The sequence below is a fragment of the Oryctolagus cuniculus genome, chromosome 18, assembly GCF_964237555.1.
Source record: "Oryctolagus cuniculus chromosome 18, mOryCun1.1, whole genome shotgun sequence".
Classification (NCBI taxonomy): domain Eukaryota; kingdom Metazoa; phylum Chordata; class Mammalia; order Lagomorpha; family Leporidae; genus Oryctolagus; species Oryctolagus cuniculus.
In genome coordinates this window covers 12,891,458-12,908,651 of record NC_091449.1, presented here as the reverse complement: position 1 = coordinate 12,908,651, position 17,194 = coordinate 12,891,458, and the positions used below count along the sequence as shown (strand labels likewise).

General features: G+C 60.4%; 1 protein-coding gene across 2 annotated transcripts in view; it reads right to left on the bottom strand.

The window, feature by feature from the left end:
* MEGF8 (multiple EGF like domains 8) overlaps nucleotides 1–17,193 on the bottom strand; it is a 39,451-nt gene extending 22,258 nt beyond the window's left edge. Inside the window, exons 1-17 of one of the 2 annotated variants that reach the window (XM_051836451.2) lie at nucleotides 16,197–17,193; nucleotides 10,888–11,051; nucleotides 10,476–10,682; nucleotides 9,610–9,790; nucleotides 9,440–9,528; nucleotides 8,563–8,978; nucleotides 7,693–7,838; nucleotides 7,432–7,554; nucleotides 5,519–5,673; nucleotides 5,122–5,241; nucleotides 4,620–4,764; nucleotides 4,382–4,545; nucleotides 2,292–2,492; nucleotides 1,696–1,896; nucleotides 1,122–1,358; nucleotides 236–354; nucleotides 12–143 (exon numbers count right to left, since the gene is read on the bottom strand). In XM_051836451.2, the coding sequence (XP_051692411.2) occupies nucleotides 12–143; nucleotides 236–354; nucleotides 1,122–1,358; nucleotides 1,696–1,896; nucleotides 2,292–2,492; nucleotides 4,382–4,545; nucleotides 4,620–4,764; nucleotides 5,122–5,241; nucleotides 5,519–5,673; nucleotides 7,432–7,554; nucleotides 7,693–7,838; nucleotides 8,563–8,978; nucleotides 9,440–9,528; nucleotides 9,610–9,790; nucleotides 10,476–10,682; nucleotides 10,888–11,051; nucleotides 16,197–16,401 (3,005 nt within the window). In that variant the 5' untranslated portion in view covers nucleotides 16,402–17,193. Of the gene's footprint in view, nucleotides 1–11; nucleotides 144–235; nucleotides 355–1,121; nucleotides 1,359–1,695; nucleotides 1,897–2,291; nucleotides 2,493–4,381; nucleotides 4,546–4,619; nucleotides 4,765–5,121; nucleotides 5,242–5,518; nucleotides 5,674–7,431; nucleotides 7,555–7,692; nucleotides 7,839–8,562; nucleotides 8,979–9,439; nucleotides 9,529–9,609; nucleotides 9,791–10,475; nucleotides 10,683–10,887; nucleotides 11,052–16,196 lie in introns of those variants that run through there. The other variant, XM_051836452.2, reaches the window with a different exon arrangement.
* Nucleotide 17,194: the final 1 nt, after the last annotated feature.

Here is a 17,194-nt window from a genome sequence, read left to right as displayed (position 1 = left end):
CAGGACCAAACCTGTCATCCCAGCCACGGCAGCCCCCATGTGGGTACCGGGCCAGGTACGCAGCAAAGAGGAAGCAGGTGTGGGTGGACTGGCACCAGGCACACTGGCTCGAGTTGGCCAGGCACTCCTCACAGGTCAGGCGCCTAGGGGAGAGGTGCGTGGGGCCAGGTCACTCTACAGCCTGGCCCCAGGCCTCCCCCCGCACCCACTCGTGCCCTGGACCCAGCCGGCTCACTGGCTGCACAGCGGGGGACACTCCTCCAGGCTCTTCAGGGCGCCCCGGCCCCGACCGCGCCGGCTGCACGCTGCGTCCCCTTTGCGGTTGGTGCTCTGATGCCACTCGCAGAAGGGATCCTGGATGTGGCGGAACAGTCAGCACCCAGCCTGACCACTCCCATGGCCTGCTCAGCAAGCACCTGGCTGCCTCCCTCACCTGCTCAACCCACAGACCACCCCTCCAGGGCCAGCCGCCGCCTGACTGCCTGCCTCAGCGGACCTGCCCCTCCAGCCAGACACCTGTGGCTCCGCCCAGCACCCACTCCTTTCTGTGGGGTTCGGGTGGGGCTGATTCAATCTGTGAGGTCCAGAGGTGGCCAAGGGGCTACACTCCCTCCTCCAACCCTGAGTGATGGGTCAGCAGCCGGCACAAGACCCAAGCCGATGAGTGATTTTGGGACTTCTGCTGTGAACTGCGGGGTGAGGAGAGAGAAAGGCTCTTTCCACTTAGGGAGCAGGGAGATCACAGTCTGGGTGCTCATGGCTCCTCTGCCCTCCCAGGAAACAGGAGGATGCAGAACGGAGGGAGGCAGATGCCTGACAGCATCACTTGAACCGCAGGAGTGAGCAAGCTTAGAGACCCACGTCTGGGTTCTGGCTGCCTGAGCCAGTAAACCCCCTCGAATGAAGGAGGGTTGAGTTTTCTGGCCTCTGACACAGGTGGGGTCCTGCCTCCCAGTCGCCTGTCTCCCCAGCTCACCTCCTGTGCTCGCCACCTCATTCCTGCGGACCAAGGACAACAGCCCCAGCTCTCTTACTCCTTGCAGTGGCCCCTCAGCTGCCCACGTCCACCCTGCTTTGTCTGCCTGCGTCCTCAGACCACCCCTCAGTGGCCCGGTAGGCACCTGGGTGCAGGCGTGACAGTCGCGATGCTCCTCACAGAGTGGGCAGAGAGCAGGCACCAGAACCAGTAGGGAGCCACCAGCCCCCTCGTCCCCACAGTGGGCCCCGCCCTGGCGCAGGTGGCACGTGGCAGTGCTCAGGCACCAGCCGCAGCCCTGGTCCGCCAGGCAGCCCAGGCAGGAGGAGTAGGAGGCGCAGGCCGACGAGCGGTAGGGCTCCAGGAAGAAGAAGGAGATCTCCTAGGGGAGGGGCTCCCGTGAGGTCAGCAGTCAAGGTCTGGGGTGGGAGCTAACAACTGAAGCTAAGGGTTTGGAGAGCAAGCTGAGAACTCAGACACACAGAAAGGCAGGACTTAGGAGTCAGCTGACAAAGGGAGTGAAAGCAAGAGTGGAGGGCAGGTTCAAGGTCCGCAGGGTCAGGGCAGGGGTTGGAATACAGGATCAGGTCAGGGTCTGGGGCCAGAGACGGGAGATGAAGGCAAGGCCCACAGTTGAGAGGCCAAGAGCAGAGGAGTCAGAGGTCAGAATGCAAGCACAGGGCTGGAGGTCGGGTCAGACACCAGGGCCTGGTACTCACGCTGCCACCTGGCACACCGGTCCGATCCCAAAGCAGAGTGAGTTCACTGTGCCCGGGGCCTGCCGAGCCATTGAGCTGGCCCCGGATCTCCACTGCGTATTTGTGGCCCCGCCCTGGCAGCGGGAAGAGGCGGGTAGACCCTGGGCGCTGCAGCCGCCTTGTCTCCTTCTCCTGCTGGGCCACCCAGCGCCCCACCTCCTCCTGGTGTAAAAAGACCCCACAGACAGAGGCCTCAGAACTCCTCACATTACTTCCTTAGATGTGGGAAACCTGCAAGAGCCCCAGCCCCAGCCCGCACCCCACTGCCCTGGAGGCAGAGGAGGCCACAGAGCTGCTCAGACCTCAAGGACCCCAAGAGCCCCAGCAATGCACCTTTTCCTGAAGGTGGTTTGACTGGGCAACTCAAGACCTTCCCCACGTGCCTCAAAGTTCACCCCAAATTCTGCTGACTACAGAAAACCCCAGTGCCCTCCCTCTCCCTCCAAGCATGTACCTTGTACCTCTGATTTCTCCCCAGTCCTCCCCACAGATGCCCTGTGTGGATCCCCAGCCCCCATATTCACCACAGATACCCCCAATTGCCCAGGCAAGCTCACCATTTTCTCTGTGTCAGGGCCACAAGCCATCAGGGCCAGGACGTGCAGGCGCTGGGCCCGGGCCCACACAGCCACATCCTCAGCCCCCTGCCCGCCTGGGCCTCCCGGTAGCAGCGGGTGGATGAAGCCACGGTACACCAGGGACACGTCTGTCTCCGGGCTGGGTGTCAGGGTAATAGTTGTGCTGCGGACAATCGAGACCTGTGCCAGCCAAGGATAGGGCGTGTGAGTCCCTCTCTGGACTGCCCCCAAGTCCCCACACCCCCACGCCACTTCAGAGCCAGAGAAGATCAGTCAACTCAACCTCCCTCCCCATTTAACTGAAGGGCAGACTGAGGCTCAGGTCAGGGGTAAGCACCTTGGCAAAGATCAAGAATCAGGACTCAAACTCAGACAGCAAACAGGGTTCCAGAGGCTACCCTGACTCCCCGGCCCCACTCATCTCCAGATTGAATTAAAACTCCAGGGTGGGGCCAGCACTGTGGCGCAGCGGGCTAACACCCTGGCCTGAAGCGCCGGCATCCCATACGGGCGCTGGTTTGAGACCCGGCTGCTCCACTTCCGATCCAGCTCTCTGCTATGGCCTGGGAAAGCAGTAGAAGATGGCCCAAGTCCTTGGGCCCCTGCACCCACATGGGAGAACCGGAAGAAGCTCCTGTCTCCTAGCTTCAGATCAGCTCAGCCCCAGCCACAGCCAATGCAGCCATTTGGGGAGTGAACCAGCAGATGGAAGACTTCTCTCTCTCTGTCTCTCCCTCTGTCTGCTACTCTGCCTCTCAAGAAAATAAATGTTAAAATAAATGTTTAAGTAAATAAGTAAATAAAAGATGGCCCAAGTCTTGTTTCCCTGCCACCCACGTGGCAGACCTGGATGGAATTCCCAGCTCCAGGCTTTGGCCTGGTCCAGCCTTGGCTGTTGTAGCCATTTGGGCAACGAACCAGTAGATGGAACATATCTCCCCACTGCCCTTGTAAATCTTAAAAATAAACTACAAATAGCCGGCGCCGTGGCTCAATAGGCTAATCCTCCGCCTTGCGGTGCCGGCACACCGGGTTCTAGTCCCGTTCGGGGTGCAGGATTCTGTCCCGGTTGCCCCTCTTCCAGGACAGCTCTCTGCTGTGGCCCGGGAGTGCAGTGAAGGATGGCCCAAGTGCTTGGGCCCTGCACCCCATGGGAGACCAGGATAAGCCCCTGGCTCCTGCCTTCGGATCAGCGCGGTGCGCTGGCCGCAGTGCGCCGGGCCCGGCGGCCATTGGAGGGTGAACCAACGGCAAAGGAAGACCTTTCTCTCTGTCTCTCTCTCTCACTGTACACTCTGCCTGTAAAAAAAAAAAAAAAAAAAAAAGGAAGTGGAGCAGCCAGGACTCCAAATGGTGCCCAGATGGGATGCTGGTGTCACAGCTGCAGCTCACCCAGCTGCACTACACAGCAGCCCCTAGATTTCATGTTTATATGACAGAATCTTCTGTTTAAATATTTGTTTTATTTATTTGAAAAGCAGAGTGACAGAGAAGAACAGAAGATCTTCCATCCTCTGGTTCACTCCCACAGACCCAGAACCCCATGTGGGTCTCCCTCATGGGTGGCAGGGATCCAAGCACATGGGACAAGTGCTTTCCCAGGCACGTCAGCAGGAAGCTGGACAGGAAGGGGAGCAGCAGACTTGAGCCAAGGTTCCCCCACGGGAAGCCAGCATTGCAGGTGGTGGCTTTATCACAGCACCACAGTGCCAGCCCAATGTGACTCCATGTAGACAAAATGCCTAGAGTGGGCAAACTAGGACGTAGAAAGCAGTGTTAGTGGTTGCCAGGGATTGGGGGCCGAGGGGAACAGGGAGTGACTCTTAGTGAGCCCAGGGTTTCTCACTGGGGTGAAGACCTAGGTAGTCCCACTGTACTGTGAAGGTGCTCACTGTCACTAATGAGATATTTTATGTGTAACTTATCACAATAAAAAATACCTTTTAAGCCTATAAAAAAATCAGACCCTTGACCATAAAGACTTGGAGTAAACACAAGATTTACAGGATGTATCTGAGTAAGACAAATCCCAGGACCGGGACCATCACACTCCACTCCGGGCTCCCTACCTTGTCAGGCTGGGAGGTGTTGGGCGGCTGCTGGAAGGTGAGCAGGTGCAGGCCAGGCAGGAAGCTCTGAGTGACGCAAGCTTCCAGGGATGTGACGAAGACAGGCACAGGCCCCCACCAGCCCACAGTGCCCGAGATCTGCTCCCCTCGGCAGCGAGCCTGCTCTGAGAGGACAGAGGGCTGAGGAGTCAGCGGGGAGCACTCTGCTGTCCCTCCCCCACCGCTGCTGGACACTCACCAGGCCGAGGCAGGCAGCTCTCATTGTGCACACACCAGCCCAGGGTGCCAGGGCCCCGGGGAGGGGCTGCGGAGCTGCTGAAGGCCAGGCATGCCTGGCAGTCACCCAGAAGGCGGCCCAAGCCCAGGCAGCTGGCAGCTGGACACTGCAAGGAGGGCAGGGGACAGGGCTCACCGCCCGGCTCGGGGCACCTGGGAAGAGCTACGGACACAAGGGTTCTGGGGTAGAAGGGGCCAGGAAACTGGAGAATGGGAACTAACAGTGGGGCTGGAACGTGGGAGACCAGAAGGCTCCTGTGAGGCTGAGGGGTCCAGGGACGAGATCATAAGCTCAGGAGGACTGGGCTGAGGGGGCGAGGGAGGCAAGGGTTCAGATGTTGGCATCAAAAGTCAGGAATGAGGATATGCATGTAGAACAAGTCTCCCCATTAGGGGGAGTCTTGTCCACCTGGTTTAGGGAGAGGGAGACACTCAGGGGACAGGGAGCCAGGGAAGTCACTCACAGCCCCTGAGGGGGTCCCAGGAGGAGGTGCAGCCTGGCAGGCCCCTTGACACCAGCTGCATTCGGGGTCCCGGGAGCAGACGCTGTGGTCCGTGTACATGGAGCAATAGTCCAAGTGGTACTAGGCAGATGGGGGGGTGTTGGGGAGGAAGCCACTCAGACTTGGGGCCAGCTCCCAAGCCCTTGCTCACTTTGACAACCCCAGGGGACCACAACTTCTCTGTTCCTGAGGACCCCTGTCCATTCCTCCCCCAGCCCCAAGGACCCCTTGCCCACTGCCTGCAGCCCCAGAAGCCCCCTAGCTCCTGTTGTCCCAGCCCCAGGAACTCTCTCCCTCAACCCCATGGCAATCATGCTCCCTCCTCCCTCCACCCTTTCCCCATCACAACAGTGCTTACATCCTGGGCAGGTGCCTGGAACACAAAGGGAGGCACCTTGTAGGCCATCAAGTCCCCACGGGGCCGGCCGCTGTACCCCCCAGCCACCAACAGGACGCTGCCACCAAGCACAGCCGCTACGTGTGAGTACCGACCACTGGGAGGCGCTGCTCGGCCTAGGAGGATACAGACCCACAGAGCATTTGGCCCCAGATTCCCTGCCATCACCTCAGGGGACTATGCTACCCTAGGCTCCCCCGAGCCTCAGCCCAGCCTTCTGATCAACTCCACCTGCCCAAGGAAGCCCTCCAGGCCTGCTAGGCCCACACCGACCATAATCCTCTCACCCCCTGCCCCCGTCATCTTTCAGACACAGCATGATCTCTGGGGTCGGAAAGACTTGGATTCGAATCACAGATCAACCATTGACAGCTGTGTGCCTGGGGCAGGCGCCGTGACTCTGAGTCTTGGTTTCTTCCTCTCTAAAGGGAGCCATCATCCCACCCTTAGGGACTGCACACGGATGTGCAGAGCCCTTGGCAGGCTGCCCGGGTCGTGCCTGTCTCTGTCTGTCCGGCACCAGTGCCTCTCCTGGCGACAGCCTCTCGTCTGGTTTTCCTCTGGGAAACAGCACTCTCTTACTCCCAGTCCACGAGGCTCAGGTCAAGGGGTCCCCGCCTCTGGCCGAAGAGCAGCCTTAGCCCAGGCCTGTGCATCTCAGTGACTGGTTCAACCACGGGCACAGAACCCAACTCCCACAAGTGCAGGAAAACAGGAATTCTCCTCCTGAGGACATTTTAAGGGGGCAACATATGATCCAAGAGCTACTGGTGACCACCTACAAAAGGCAAACCTGCTACGGACTGAACTGAACACAGCCAAGAATCAGAGCGTAATGGCTGATGCCAGCACATGAACACCTGGATCCAACTCAGCCTGAAGCTGGCGCCTCTAGTTTTCTCAAGAGAATCAAGAAATCTTCCTTTTCTCTTAAGCCACGTGGATTGGGCTCCTGTCACTCCCAACCAGGAGTCCTGACTGACAAGCGAGAGGTCAGGGAACGGTGACTCCCTCCCTCTCACTGACTGTACACTCTGCAAGCACATGGGACTTGGCCCAGAAGAGACCCCCATGAAGTTCACACCCTGGCCCTCCCAGGGGAGGGGCCTGCGGGAAAGACAGGGCCAGGCAGAGGAGCCCTGGCAGCAGGCCGATCGGACACCTGGCTCGGCTTTACTCCTGATGGTCACACAGGGTGCCCTGGCGACCTGTCCCCCTGCCCTCTTCTGCCTGCCTCTGTCCCCCCTCTTCTCTCCAGGGCGGGGGGTGGAAATAGATGCCCCCTGCAGTGACAGCTCCCGGTCCATGCATATGAGAGCAGAGGGCCCCGGGCTCCTCCCACTCCCCTGGCAGTCTCTGACTTCACGAAGGGGGAAAGGCTCCTCCACGTTCCTCCCGGGCGAGCCCCCGGGCCCCTCGGCAGCTCCCGTCCCCGTCGTGTGCCAGTCCCTTCTCTGGGCTCCCCCGGCTCCAAACATCTCAATCCATTCTCACAGCAGCCCACAGAGGAAGTGTCAGCACAGCCCTCATGTTACAGAGTGTGGAAATGGGGCTTGGGACATCAAGTGTTGGTTTTGTGCAGTTGGCTGTTTGGGGCCAGCCATCTGTTGCTGCCACTTGATGGCTGTGGCCTTGAAGAGGTGGCTGCTTTGAGGCAGTTCCTGGGGGCGCAGGCAGCTGGAACACCCTGGACTGGAACTCAGAGCTGAAGCCGTGGTAACTGCCTCCCGTCTCTATGGTAACGTCACCTAGTCCTGTCTCTAGCCCAGGCTGTGGCACCATGTCTGGCTCAGGACCCAGGTGGCTCTGGCCCGGGTACACTGTGGGGGTGGGGGATCCTCAGGAGCCCTCAGGGACATTCAGGGGCCGCTCACCTTCAGGGGTGCCGGGGGGGGCAAGCTCGGCCCCTGACACCCACTGATGGCAGCCGAGGTGGTAGAAGAAGATGCCGTCCTCGTAGCACTTCTCCTCCTGGTAATGGGTGTGCACGTTGCCCCCTAGGAAGGGAGAAAGGGGGCGGAGCTGACACGCCCCGGGGGAGGTGGGAACACCCACGCAGGGAGTCTCAGCTCTGGGTTGGCTCAGGGCCCTGGCAAGCGGTTGGACAGGCATGCAGGCTTGGGGAGCGCCCTCACCATAGACCACCATGTAGTTGCCTAGGACACTGGCGGTGTGGAAGGCTCGCTCCCGTGGGCCCTGAAGTCCATCCCGGCCCTTCAGGGTCGTCCACACGCGGCGATCTACGTGGAAGAGCTCAGTGGAGTTCACCCGCACAGAGAACCTGCGGGGGTGGTGGTGGGGACAAAGTCAGGGCAGGGCAGGGCCTCCCTCCTCCGGGCCCTTGGGAGCTGTGTTCTCCCAGGGCTGAGACCGGCCATCATCAGGTCTAGTCCCCTCCTAACCAGATGTTCCCCATCTGTAGGTCACCTACAGAACCCGGCAGGGGTTTACAGGATGGACGGACGGGGGGAGTGTGTGGGAGACAACCGCTGGAGAAACTGAATAAGAGATCAGAGAGCGGGGGCAGCGTTTTGGTGCAGTGGTTAAGCTGCTGCTCGAGCTACCAACATCCTTCTCAGAGCTGAGTCCTGGCTCCACTCCCATGTCCTCCTTCCTGCACACCCTGGGAGGCGGGAGGCAGCAGGTGATGACCCAAACAGTTGGGTTCCTGCCACCCATACGGGAGAACCAGATTGAGTTCCCAGCTCCTGCTTAGGCCTGGCCCAGCCTCGGCTACTGCAGGCATCTGAGGAGTGAACCAGCAGACAGCGGATCTCTGTCTCTGCCTCTCTGCTTTTCAAGCAAATAACATTTTAAAAAATATATTTTTAAAATCAGAGAACGTGTGCGTGGGGAGTGAATGAGTGAGCAAATGAGAAAGTGAGTGGAGGAAGGCAGCAGTGACCGACTACAGGAGTCTGTCAGTGGGCAAGCAGCTCTACGGACTCAAGGCCCAGGTCGCTGCGGCCAGCCTGGCCCTGAGCGGTTTCACACAGGTCACTCACCGGGCAGTGGAAGGCCGGTGTCCACCGTGGACCAGCAAGGCGCGGGACGGGGCGTGGAACACCATGGAGTGGCCAGTGGCGGCGGGGGGCCTGCCACCTGCTGGAACCACCTGCTCCCAGTAGCCACCACTGGAGCTGTCGAGTCGGAAACGGAAGAGGCCAGAGGAGAAGAGGTCGTGCTGGGTGCGGCCACCAGACACATAGAGCCAGTTGTCGTCCACTAGGGCAGCTGCATGACCTGCCAGGCCCGGGGGCCCTGAGGAGCTCGAGACGGGTGGTGCCAGGAGCTCCCACTGGCCCCCTCCCATTGGGTTAAAGGCCCACACATCATTGGTGAGCGAGCCGTCAGCCAGCTCACCACCCATCAGCACCAGGGAGCCGGCCCAGGCCACGGCTACGTGGGAGTGACGGGCAGCCTGTGAGGAAGAGACAAGAAGACAGAGATGGGGAGGGACACCCATGGTGACACACAGACACACAGACAGGGAAAGACGCAGGTGGTGAGACAGGGCCATGCAGAGAGAAAAGGAGAGAGAACACGCAACGAACAGGAGGCAGGGGAGACAGAGAAACACCAGAAGAGAGGGAGGGGGTGTGGAGTCAGGAGGAGGAGAAATGGCAGGAAAAAGCAGAGAGAGACCCAGGGAGACGGAGACACGGAATCAAGAGAACAAAGGCCAAGAGTCAGACGCAAAATCAGGGCAATGGTGCAAAGGAGAGGCAGGAGACAAACAGAGAAGGAGAGAGAAGAAGAAAATGAGAGAGAGAGACGGAGAAATGAGCTCTTGTCTCCAGCTTGGGGGCAGGGGGTGGTATGGGGAGACGGAGGTCAGGCGGGGCACCCTGGCTGGGCCTGATGGAGCGGAGGGGTCCATACCGGGGCAGGACTCAGGTCCCAGCTTTCCCAGGTGTTGGCAGAGAAGTTGTACAGGACAAGGTCACCCAAGGCGTTGTTGAGGTCCTGGCCTGTGGAGGGCCAGATGGTCTCAAGCCCTGGCCACAGGCTGCCAGGCTTCCAGCCCCCAGACACTCACCCCATCTGCTCACCTCCAAATACAGCCAGTAGCCCAGGTGGGGACAGGAAGGCACCAGCTGCCCCAATCCGGGCAGAGAAGGCGGGGTCACCAGCACTCACGTTGTGCCACCAACCAGCCCCCTGGTTCTCCCACAGGTGCAGGTCACAGGCCCGTCCCAGGAAGCCAGGCTCACAGCGGCACGGTCCCAGGGGCTGTGGGGAAGGGGCCGTTAGGGAGAGAGAGAAATGGAATGAGAGTGAGACAGATGGGGCAAAAGGGGGAAGGACAAAGATGGACAGGCAGGGAGAGAATGAAATAAGAGACAGTGAGGCAAAGGAGAGAGAGTGGAAGGAGACAGGCAGACAGAGGGGGAGAAACAGGACTCAGACACACAACACAGGAAGGCAGGGGGAGCAAAGAAGGCAGACCAGTGGGCGAGAACCGAGGACGCCAGAAAGAAGGTGGGTCCGAGAAGAGTCATTCAGTGAGGCCAGGGTCCAGCCTGGAGCGGAGGAGCTCAGAGCTGGGGAGGTCAAAGCAGGCAGAGCTCAACATGTGAGCGAGACCCGAGGCTGGACGCGCACAGCTTAGATGTCAGGTCAGTGCTGCGAGGTCAGCAGGTCCAGGGACGCTGACTCAGCGGAGGAGGGTGCTGCGCCGGCCAGAGGACACAGGGTGGTTTGTGGGTAAGAGGTGTGACAGGGGTGAGGACAGAGTGGGCTCAGGCAGGGGAGGGCCTGCAGGGAGGAGTAACAGGTGGAAGGTGGGACCTGGCAGGAGAAGGGGGAGGGTGGAAGGAGAGCTGCAGGCAGCAGCAAGATCGGATCCTGGGGCTGGGAGCGCTGGGTGTGGTCACAGATGAGGATCCCAGGGGAACACGGCTGGGGCCAGGCTCACCGAGGCACAGGTGCCATGACTGCCACAGTAGGCCGAACACTCCTGCAGGCTGCAGTCAGGGCCCCCCCAGCCCGGATCGCAGACGCACACTCCTGGGGGTCGGCACTGCCCATGGCTCCGGCAGCCGCCGGGACACAGGGAGAAGCGGAAAGAGGCGTTGAAGCCCAGCAAGTTGTAGTTGGCATCACTGAAGAGGTGCAGCAGCATCTGCAGGTACAAGGGGACAGCGCTCCAGGGGCTGGGCTGGGGGAGGGTCTTCGCCTGCCCTGCCCCACCCCACCCTGGGGGCCCAGAACCCCACCTCCTTTCTCTCTCCCCACCTGCTTCGGTCCCAGTGCCCTCCCCCGATGCCCTCTCACTGGGTCTCTGCCACACGTCCCCCTCCCCCAGCCCACAGCCCGTGACCTCTAACCTTGCCCGAGGAAGCCTCGATGGGTGGCGGCCGGGTGCTCCCGCTGAGACTGGCGAGCAGCGGCCCCCGGGGGGAGTCACCGTCATACACGAACAGGTAGTCATACGTGCACTCTGTGTCCAGGAAAAGGAAGTCCAGCAGGATCCGGTGCTGGGGGCTCGGGGCTGAGGGTGAACAGAGGGAGGCCAGGTTTGACTGTGGACCTTGGGGTGGGCATTGTGGTGCAGTGGGTTCACGTGCTACATGGGACGCCTACAGCCTGTGCTGGAGCTCCAGTTTGAGCCCCAGCTACTCTGCACTGATCCAGTTCCCTGTTAATGTACCTGGGAGGCAGCTAATGATGGCCCAAGTACTTGGATCCCTGCTACCCACGAAGGGGACCCGGCTGGAGTTCCTAGTCCCTAGCTTCAGCTGGCCGGGCCTGGAGTATGGTGGGCGTTTGGGGAATGAACCAGCGTACGGAAGCTCTCCCTCTCTCCCTCTCCCTCTCCCTCTCTCCCTCTCTCTCCCTCTCCCTCTCCCTCTCTCCCTCTTTCTCCCTCTCTCTCTCTCTCTCTCTCTCCTTCTCTCTGATTCTCTCCCTGTTTCTCCTCTTTGTGTCACGCCATCTTTCAAATAAATAAACACTTTTTTTTTTTTATAAACATAGACCTTCTCCCATGCCTCCCGCCAGCCCACCCACAACACCACACCTCCGGATGATGAGGGGGATCAAAAATGAGTCAGACCTGTGACCTGCCTCGAAGGGACAAGGAGTTACAACACCAGCCCCAGAAGGTCTCCTGGGATCAGGATGCACAACCTCCGCAGTTCACGAGTGGACAGGGAACCTCACCAGAGGTGCAGCCACAGTGTCCTTGCTGCCTCGGTCACCCTGCCAACCTGCGAGCTCCAGACACGCCTAAGCCAGGAAACAAGGGCCCAGGCCGGAGCAGACAGGTGGCCTCCCGGCTAGAAAGGGGCCTCTGTGAGTATCCCATGTTCCAGGTGAACAGAGGGGATAGGACAGTGCTGGAGTGGATCCAAACTTCTAGGCCACTCTTATCAAAGGGCAAGAGTTGGGGCCAGGGTTGTGGGACAGTGAGTTATGCTGTGTCCTGCGACGCCAGCATCCCACGTCAGAGCACCGGTTCAAGTCTCAGGTGTTCCTCTTCCAATCCCGCTCCCTGCTAATGTGCCTGGGAGAGCAGCAGATGGTGGCCCAAAGGCCTGCCACCCACATGGGAGACCAGGATGGAGTTCCACGCTTGCCTTCAGCCTGGCCTAGTCCCAGCCACTGCAACCATTTGAAGAATGAATCAGCAAAGAGAAGATCCTCTCTCTGTGTCACTCTGCCTTTCAAATCAAATCAGTCATTTAAAAAAAAAGGGGGGGGGGCGGCAGAGTGGCATAGCAAGTAAAGCCGCAGCCTGCAGTGCCGGTACCCCATATGGGCACCGGCTCAAGTCCCAGCTGCTCCACTTCCAATCCAGTTCTCAGCTATGGCCTGGGAAAGCAGAAGAAGATGGCTCAAATTCTTGGGCCCCTGCACCTGTGTGGGAGACCCAGAGGAAGCTCCCGGCTCCTGGCTTCAGATCGGCACAGCTCCGGCCATTGCAGCCATCTGGGGAGTGAACAATCGGATGGAAGACCTCTCTTCCTCTCTCTCTCTACCTCTGCCTCTCTGTAACTCTGCCTTCAAATAAATAAAATTTTGGGGGGCGGGGCTAATTCCCTGCCCCTTGCATGTGGGAAGAGCCTCAGTGGCCTGCAGGACCAGCAACAAGCACAAGTGACATCCTGGGACTCGGTGGAGAGGCCACAGACGTCCTGCAGCTTTCCCCTGGGCCTTGGACAGCGCTGCTTCTCGGAACACAGCTGTCCCACTAGGAACAGCCAAAGCCACATGAAGGCACGCCAGGCGGCAACCCCAGCTGACAGCCAGCGCCAACAGCCAAGCCCCAAAGGCGCCTTCTTGGCCACAGGCCCAAGGGGCCCCTCGGAAGGCTGTGGCCCCAGGTGCCAGGTGACTGCGACCGTGAGAGAGGCGATGGCACTCAGGAGGTGCCTCCCGCGGGGCCCAGCCCTGGAGCAGGGGCAAGTGCACTGCTAACGCTGTCCCTGCTCTCGCTCTCTGCCAGAAGGGCCTCTCCTTCCACGGGCCACACCAGAGGCCCTCATGAGACCACCACGGGCCACTCAGGGGAGTCCTCTGGGCTAGCACAACCAGGAGACTTGGGTTCCAGCTCTGCCCTTGACCTGCTGGAGGACCCAGGGCCAGCTCCTTCCCCTACGACCCTGAGTGCCCTCCTCCAGACCCTAACAGGCGCATCTGCTACTTACCCCAGATGTGTGATCCTGGGCCAGTGCCATGGGCTCTCTGAGCCTGTTTTCTTGACTGTAAAATGGGGCTAATTCTCCCCACCTACCAAGATCGGAATGCCCACTCACTGAGATAATGGCTCTCGCTTGCCAGACCACTGCCAGAGCGTTCCAAAATGTGCCCTGCCCAGTCCCGCCCGGTCCTCATCCTCTCTCACCAGGATCATGGAGCCAGCCTCCTTCCGGGCCTGGCCCCAAGTCTTGGATCCTGAAGGATCTTCCCAAGGCCACGACTGGCCCTGCCCCTCCCCTACTCAGAAGTCCTACATGGTTAGTCACCACACTAGGAGAAAACCTAGCTCCCCAGCCAGGAGCCTGCCCTCGGCTCAATCACCACACTGCCTGCAGCTCGCTCAGGCACGGGGTCTTTGCAACATTCTTCCTTTTGGCCAGCAAACTTCCCCTCTTCCTCCAGGGCGCCTTCCTTGATGCCCCCTGGCTGGGTTGGGTGTCCCTCAGATCCCACTACAACCTTCACGACTCTGAGCCAGGACGATCTGTGCTCGGGTCTCTCTTCCCTGCAGCTGAGGAGCCCTGGACCTGGGCCTAATTCCCTCCCCAAGACTGCCTAGCACGAGGCCTGGCAGCGAGCAAGGGCTCAGGAAAAGCCAGGTGACAGAATGAAGAAATGCATAAAACAACAACAACAAACCAGTAATGTAGTTGGCAGCTCCCCCTCAGGCTCTGACCAGAGGACCCGAGACCGCGCCACACAGGGCCCCACCGTGGTCTGGGAAGGCAGAAGAGCCATTTAGCTGGACAGGCACCCAGACCTCCCAGAATCTCACCAGCCCCTACCAAACTGAAAAGCTCTCTTCCCGGAATCACAACAAGTACATCTTTGTTAAGTGCCTGGGAGGCCACAGCTCACCATCCGCCTCAAGCCCCCCCCCCCCCCCCCCCGCCCCGAGTTCAAGGTCTCCGGTTTCTACCCAGCCCCCTCACCATTCTGGACAGAAACCTGATCCCCAAACCTGCTGTTCAAAAGTGAGAGGCTCTCAATCCTGAAGATGTTAGGAGCACAAGGGCTAAAGGGTGAACCTGGTACAACAGCAGGTGTGTCGGCCGCTTGTCTTGTAACAGGGAGGAAGATGCACAGGCCGGGAGGGGAGGGAGCAACCTCCCAGACTCCCCTCTACCCACCGTCCAGACAGCTGGTCCCCAAGGTTCAATGATGAGGTCCCCCAAACATTGCTCCACGCTCTCCATACCTCCCCAACCCCCTGGCCCCTGCTCCATGGAGGTCAGAACCCACCCTCTTCTACAAGACCAAGCCTCCAGCCTGAAGACAATGCCCCGCTCTGGCTCCAAGCACTCCTGAGACTCCCATCAACCCCAGAAGGAAGGCCAAGCTGCTCTGTGGCCCCCAAGGCTCTTCTTCCCCTCTTCAGCTCTGCCTATGGAGTGACCAGAGCAGACAACCTGGGCATGGGTCCTGAGACCTCATGTCTTCACAGAGGCTGCTCCTTCTTCCCACTCAGTAAACTCCTATGCACGCTTCAGAACCCTGCTTCAGGGGCTCTTCCTCGCCCAGGCCTGGCCACACAACCCGTGCATCTCCCTGTGTCGCAGCCCTGAGCCTGCTGGGGGCTGGATGCCTGCGGCCAGCTCCACTGTTCCCAACCTGAGTCTCTTCAAGGCCAGACAACGATTTATACTCCCCCCGTCCCTCATTCTGTTCTCGCCCTCGGCATGACAGGAACAGATCCCAGGTTGGAGACAGACACATCCGCCCCAAGAAACATGCCTTCATCCACACCGCACAGAGCAGCCAGAGATCCCGTTCTAAAACATCAACCAGACCATGCCCTTCCCCTGTTCAGGCCCTTCCACAGCTCCCAGTGCCCCCAGACGACCCCCTAAGCTCCACATCCTGCAAGGGAGGCCCTGCGTGACCCAGGTCCTGTCCCACCGTGACGCCTTCCTGGCCCTTCTCCTGCCACAAGCCCCGAATTTCTTCCTCCACCTCCCGGCTGCCCTCACGCTGGGCCCGACACCCTCCGGCTCCTCCACTGCCTTCCTTACTCCGTGTCTCAGCACCCTGGCTTCTAGGTCCTCAACAGCTCCCAGGCCTCCGCACGGGCCTTCTGCGCCCTCCTGCACAGCTAAGCCAGGCTAAGTCCTCTCCGGGGAGTGGGTTCATCTCAAGTCCCTGGCTGAGAGCTGACAGGGTAGTGGCAGGGCCATTGCACAGGTGGGTCCCTCTTTTCTAGAATGCTCTCCCCTGGCCCCCTCCTCCCTGGCTCCCATTGGTCCCTTAGGTCTCAGCTCACACCTCCTCTCCTCTCCCCCAGGGGCCAGGCTCTCCCAGGCCCATTACAGATCACTCTGGGCCATCACCTCCTGTTGCTTGGCTCCCTCCCCACACTCCAAGCCTTTAAGGCACTCAAGATCATCGGACTTGTCTCGGTCTCTGCCACATCCCAGTGGCAAATACAACCCCTGGGGGGAAAAAATGCTCTTTTTTAAAGTGACATCAATAGTAATCCTAATACCATTTATTGAGCATTGACGATGGGCCAGGCACGCTGAATATCTAGTCTCATTGAATTCCAACAACCCTGTGAGCTGAGTCGTTTTGTTTTCCCCAATGGGGAAGGGGGCAGGGGGGTGGGGGGTGGCTAGCTGAATCTCAGAGGAAATAAGTCACCTGCCCAAAATCAGAAAGCCTACACTAGGAGCCAGGTGATGGCACTCCCCAGCCTGAGTGTCTAACAGTTACGGAGAGCACCCCCTCACTGCTGCTCTGTCTGGGTCTGGCTGTCTCTCCCCCACTAGACTTCAAGGCATTCCAGGGCAGGCCTCAGGTGGGCGGCTACCCTGGGGGTCTTGCACTTTCTACAGCAAAAGGTCTGGAACAGAACGGGGCTCCGGGAATATGCCGAGTGGATGAACGCACAAATAAAGTAGCCAGCGGATGAGCGAGTGACCCACGCGGACCCACTCACCCTCGATGAGCCACTCGCAGTTGCCATTGACGCTGTAGTTGCCCGCACCGTCCGTCACGAAGCCTGGAGCCTCCCGCAACACCTGTCGCTGCCCCTTGCAGTCCCCCGCCCGGACTCCGGGGGACAGCGGGCCCAGCACGGCCAGGACCAGAGCCACGGCCAGGGCCAGGGCCAGGGCCGTGGATAGTGCCCGGCCCTGGGCCATCGTCGCCTCCCGCAACGACCCTTGGAAACGCGAAGGGCCGCTAAGATCCAGAGAGGACCCTCTACCCGGAGTGAGGCCCTGCAAATGCGACCTCTATAGGCTTAGCATGGCCTTGTAGACCCGGCAGGTCTGGGAGACGCAGTCCCTGAGAAGGGGACGGCCGCTGGGGACCGGCTCTGGGAGCCGAGCAGCCGGTCCTACAGACCCAGGGAAGGCCGGGTGCATGGGCTCGCCAGGGACAGGCTCGACCGCTAGGGACCGTAGGGGTCCCCTATAAACACGGGGCCCCATAGAGGGGCCGACCCCATAAAACGGCGCCCAGCAGTTAGATTCAGGCCGCTGCGGGCCAAAACGGACCTTACAGACGGGTGGTCCCCAGGGGGCGAAGGGTTCCACCGCCCGGCAGGGGCCCCCTACAGAGAGTACAGGGCCAGGACCAACCAGGCCCAGACGGTCCCGGAGAGACCCCTCCAGTCAGGGGCGGGGCGCGAGCGGATGCCGGGGACGGCGCCAGCCTTCCGAGGTCCCAGCCCGGACCCCATAACCCTCTATTGCCTTCCCTCACCCACCCGCGCCTCCCTCCCGAGCCGGATGGGCCAGATCAGAGAGATGAGGGGACGCTCGGGCCAGAGCGGCTCCGGGAAGACCCGCTGGGAAGGCAAGGGGGCGGGAGCCGAGCGGCCGCTGTGGGAGGGCGGGCGGAGAGGAGGCGAGAAGTTGCAGCCCGGCAGGTCAGAGCGGCCCTGGGAGGACTGCGGAGCGCCCAGCCCCACCCCTCGACCAGGGGAGGCTT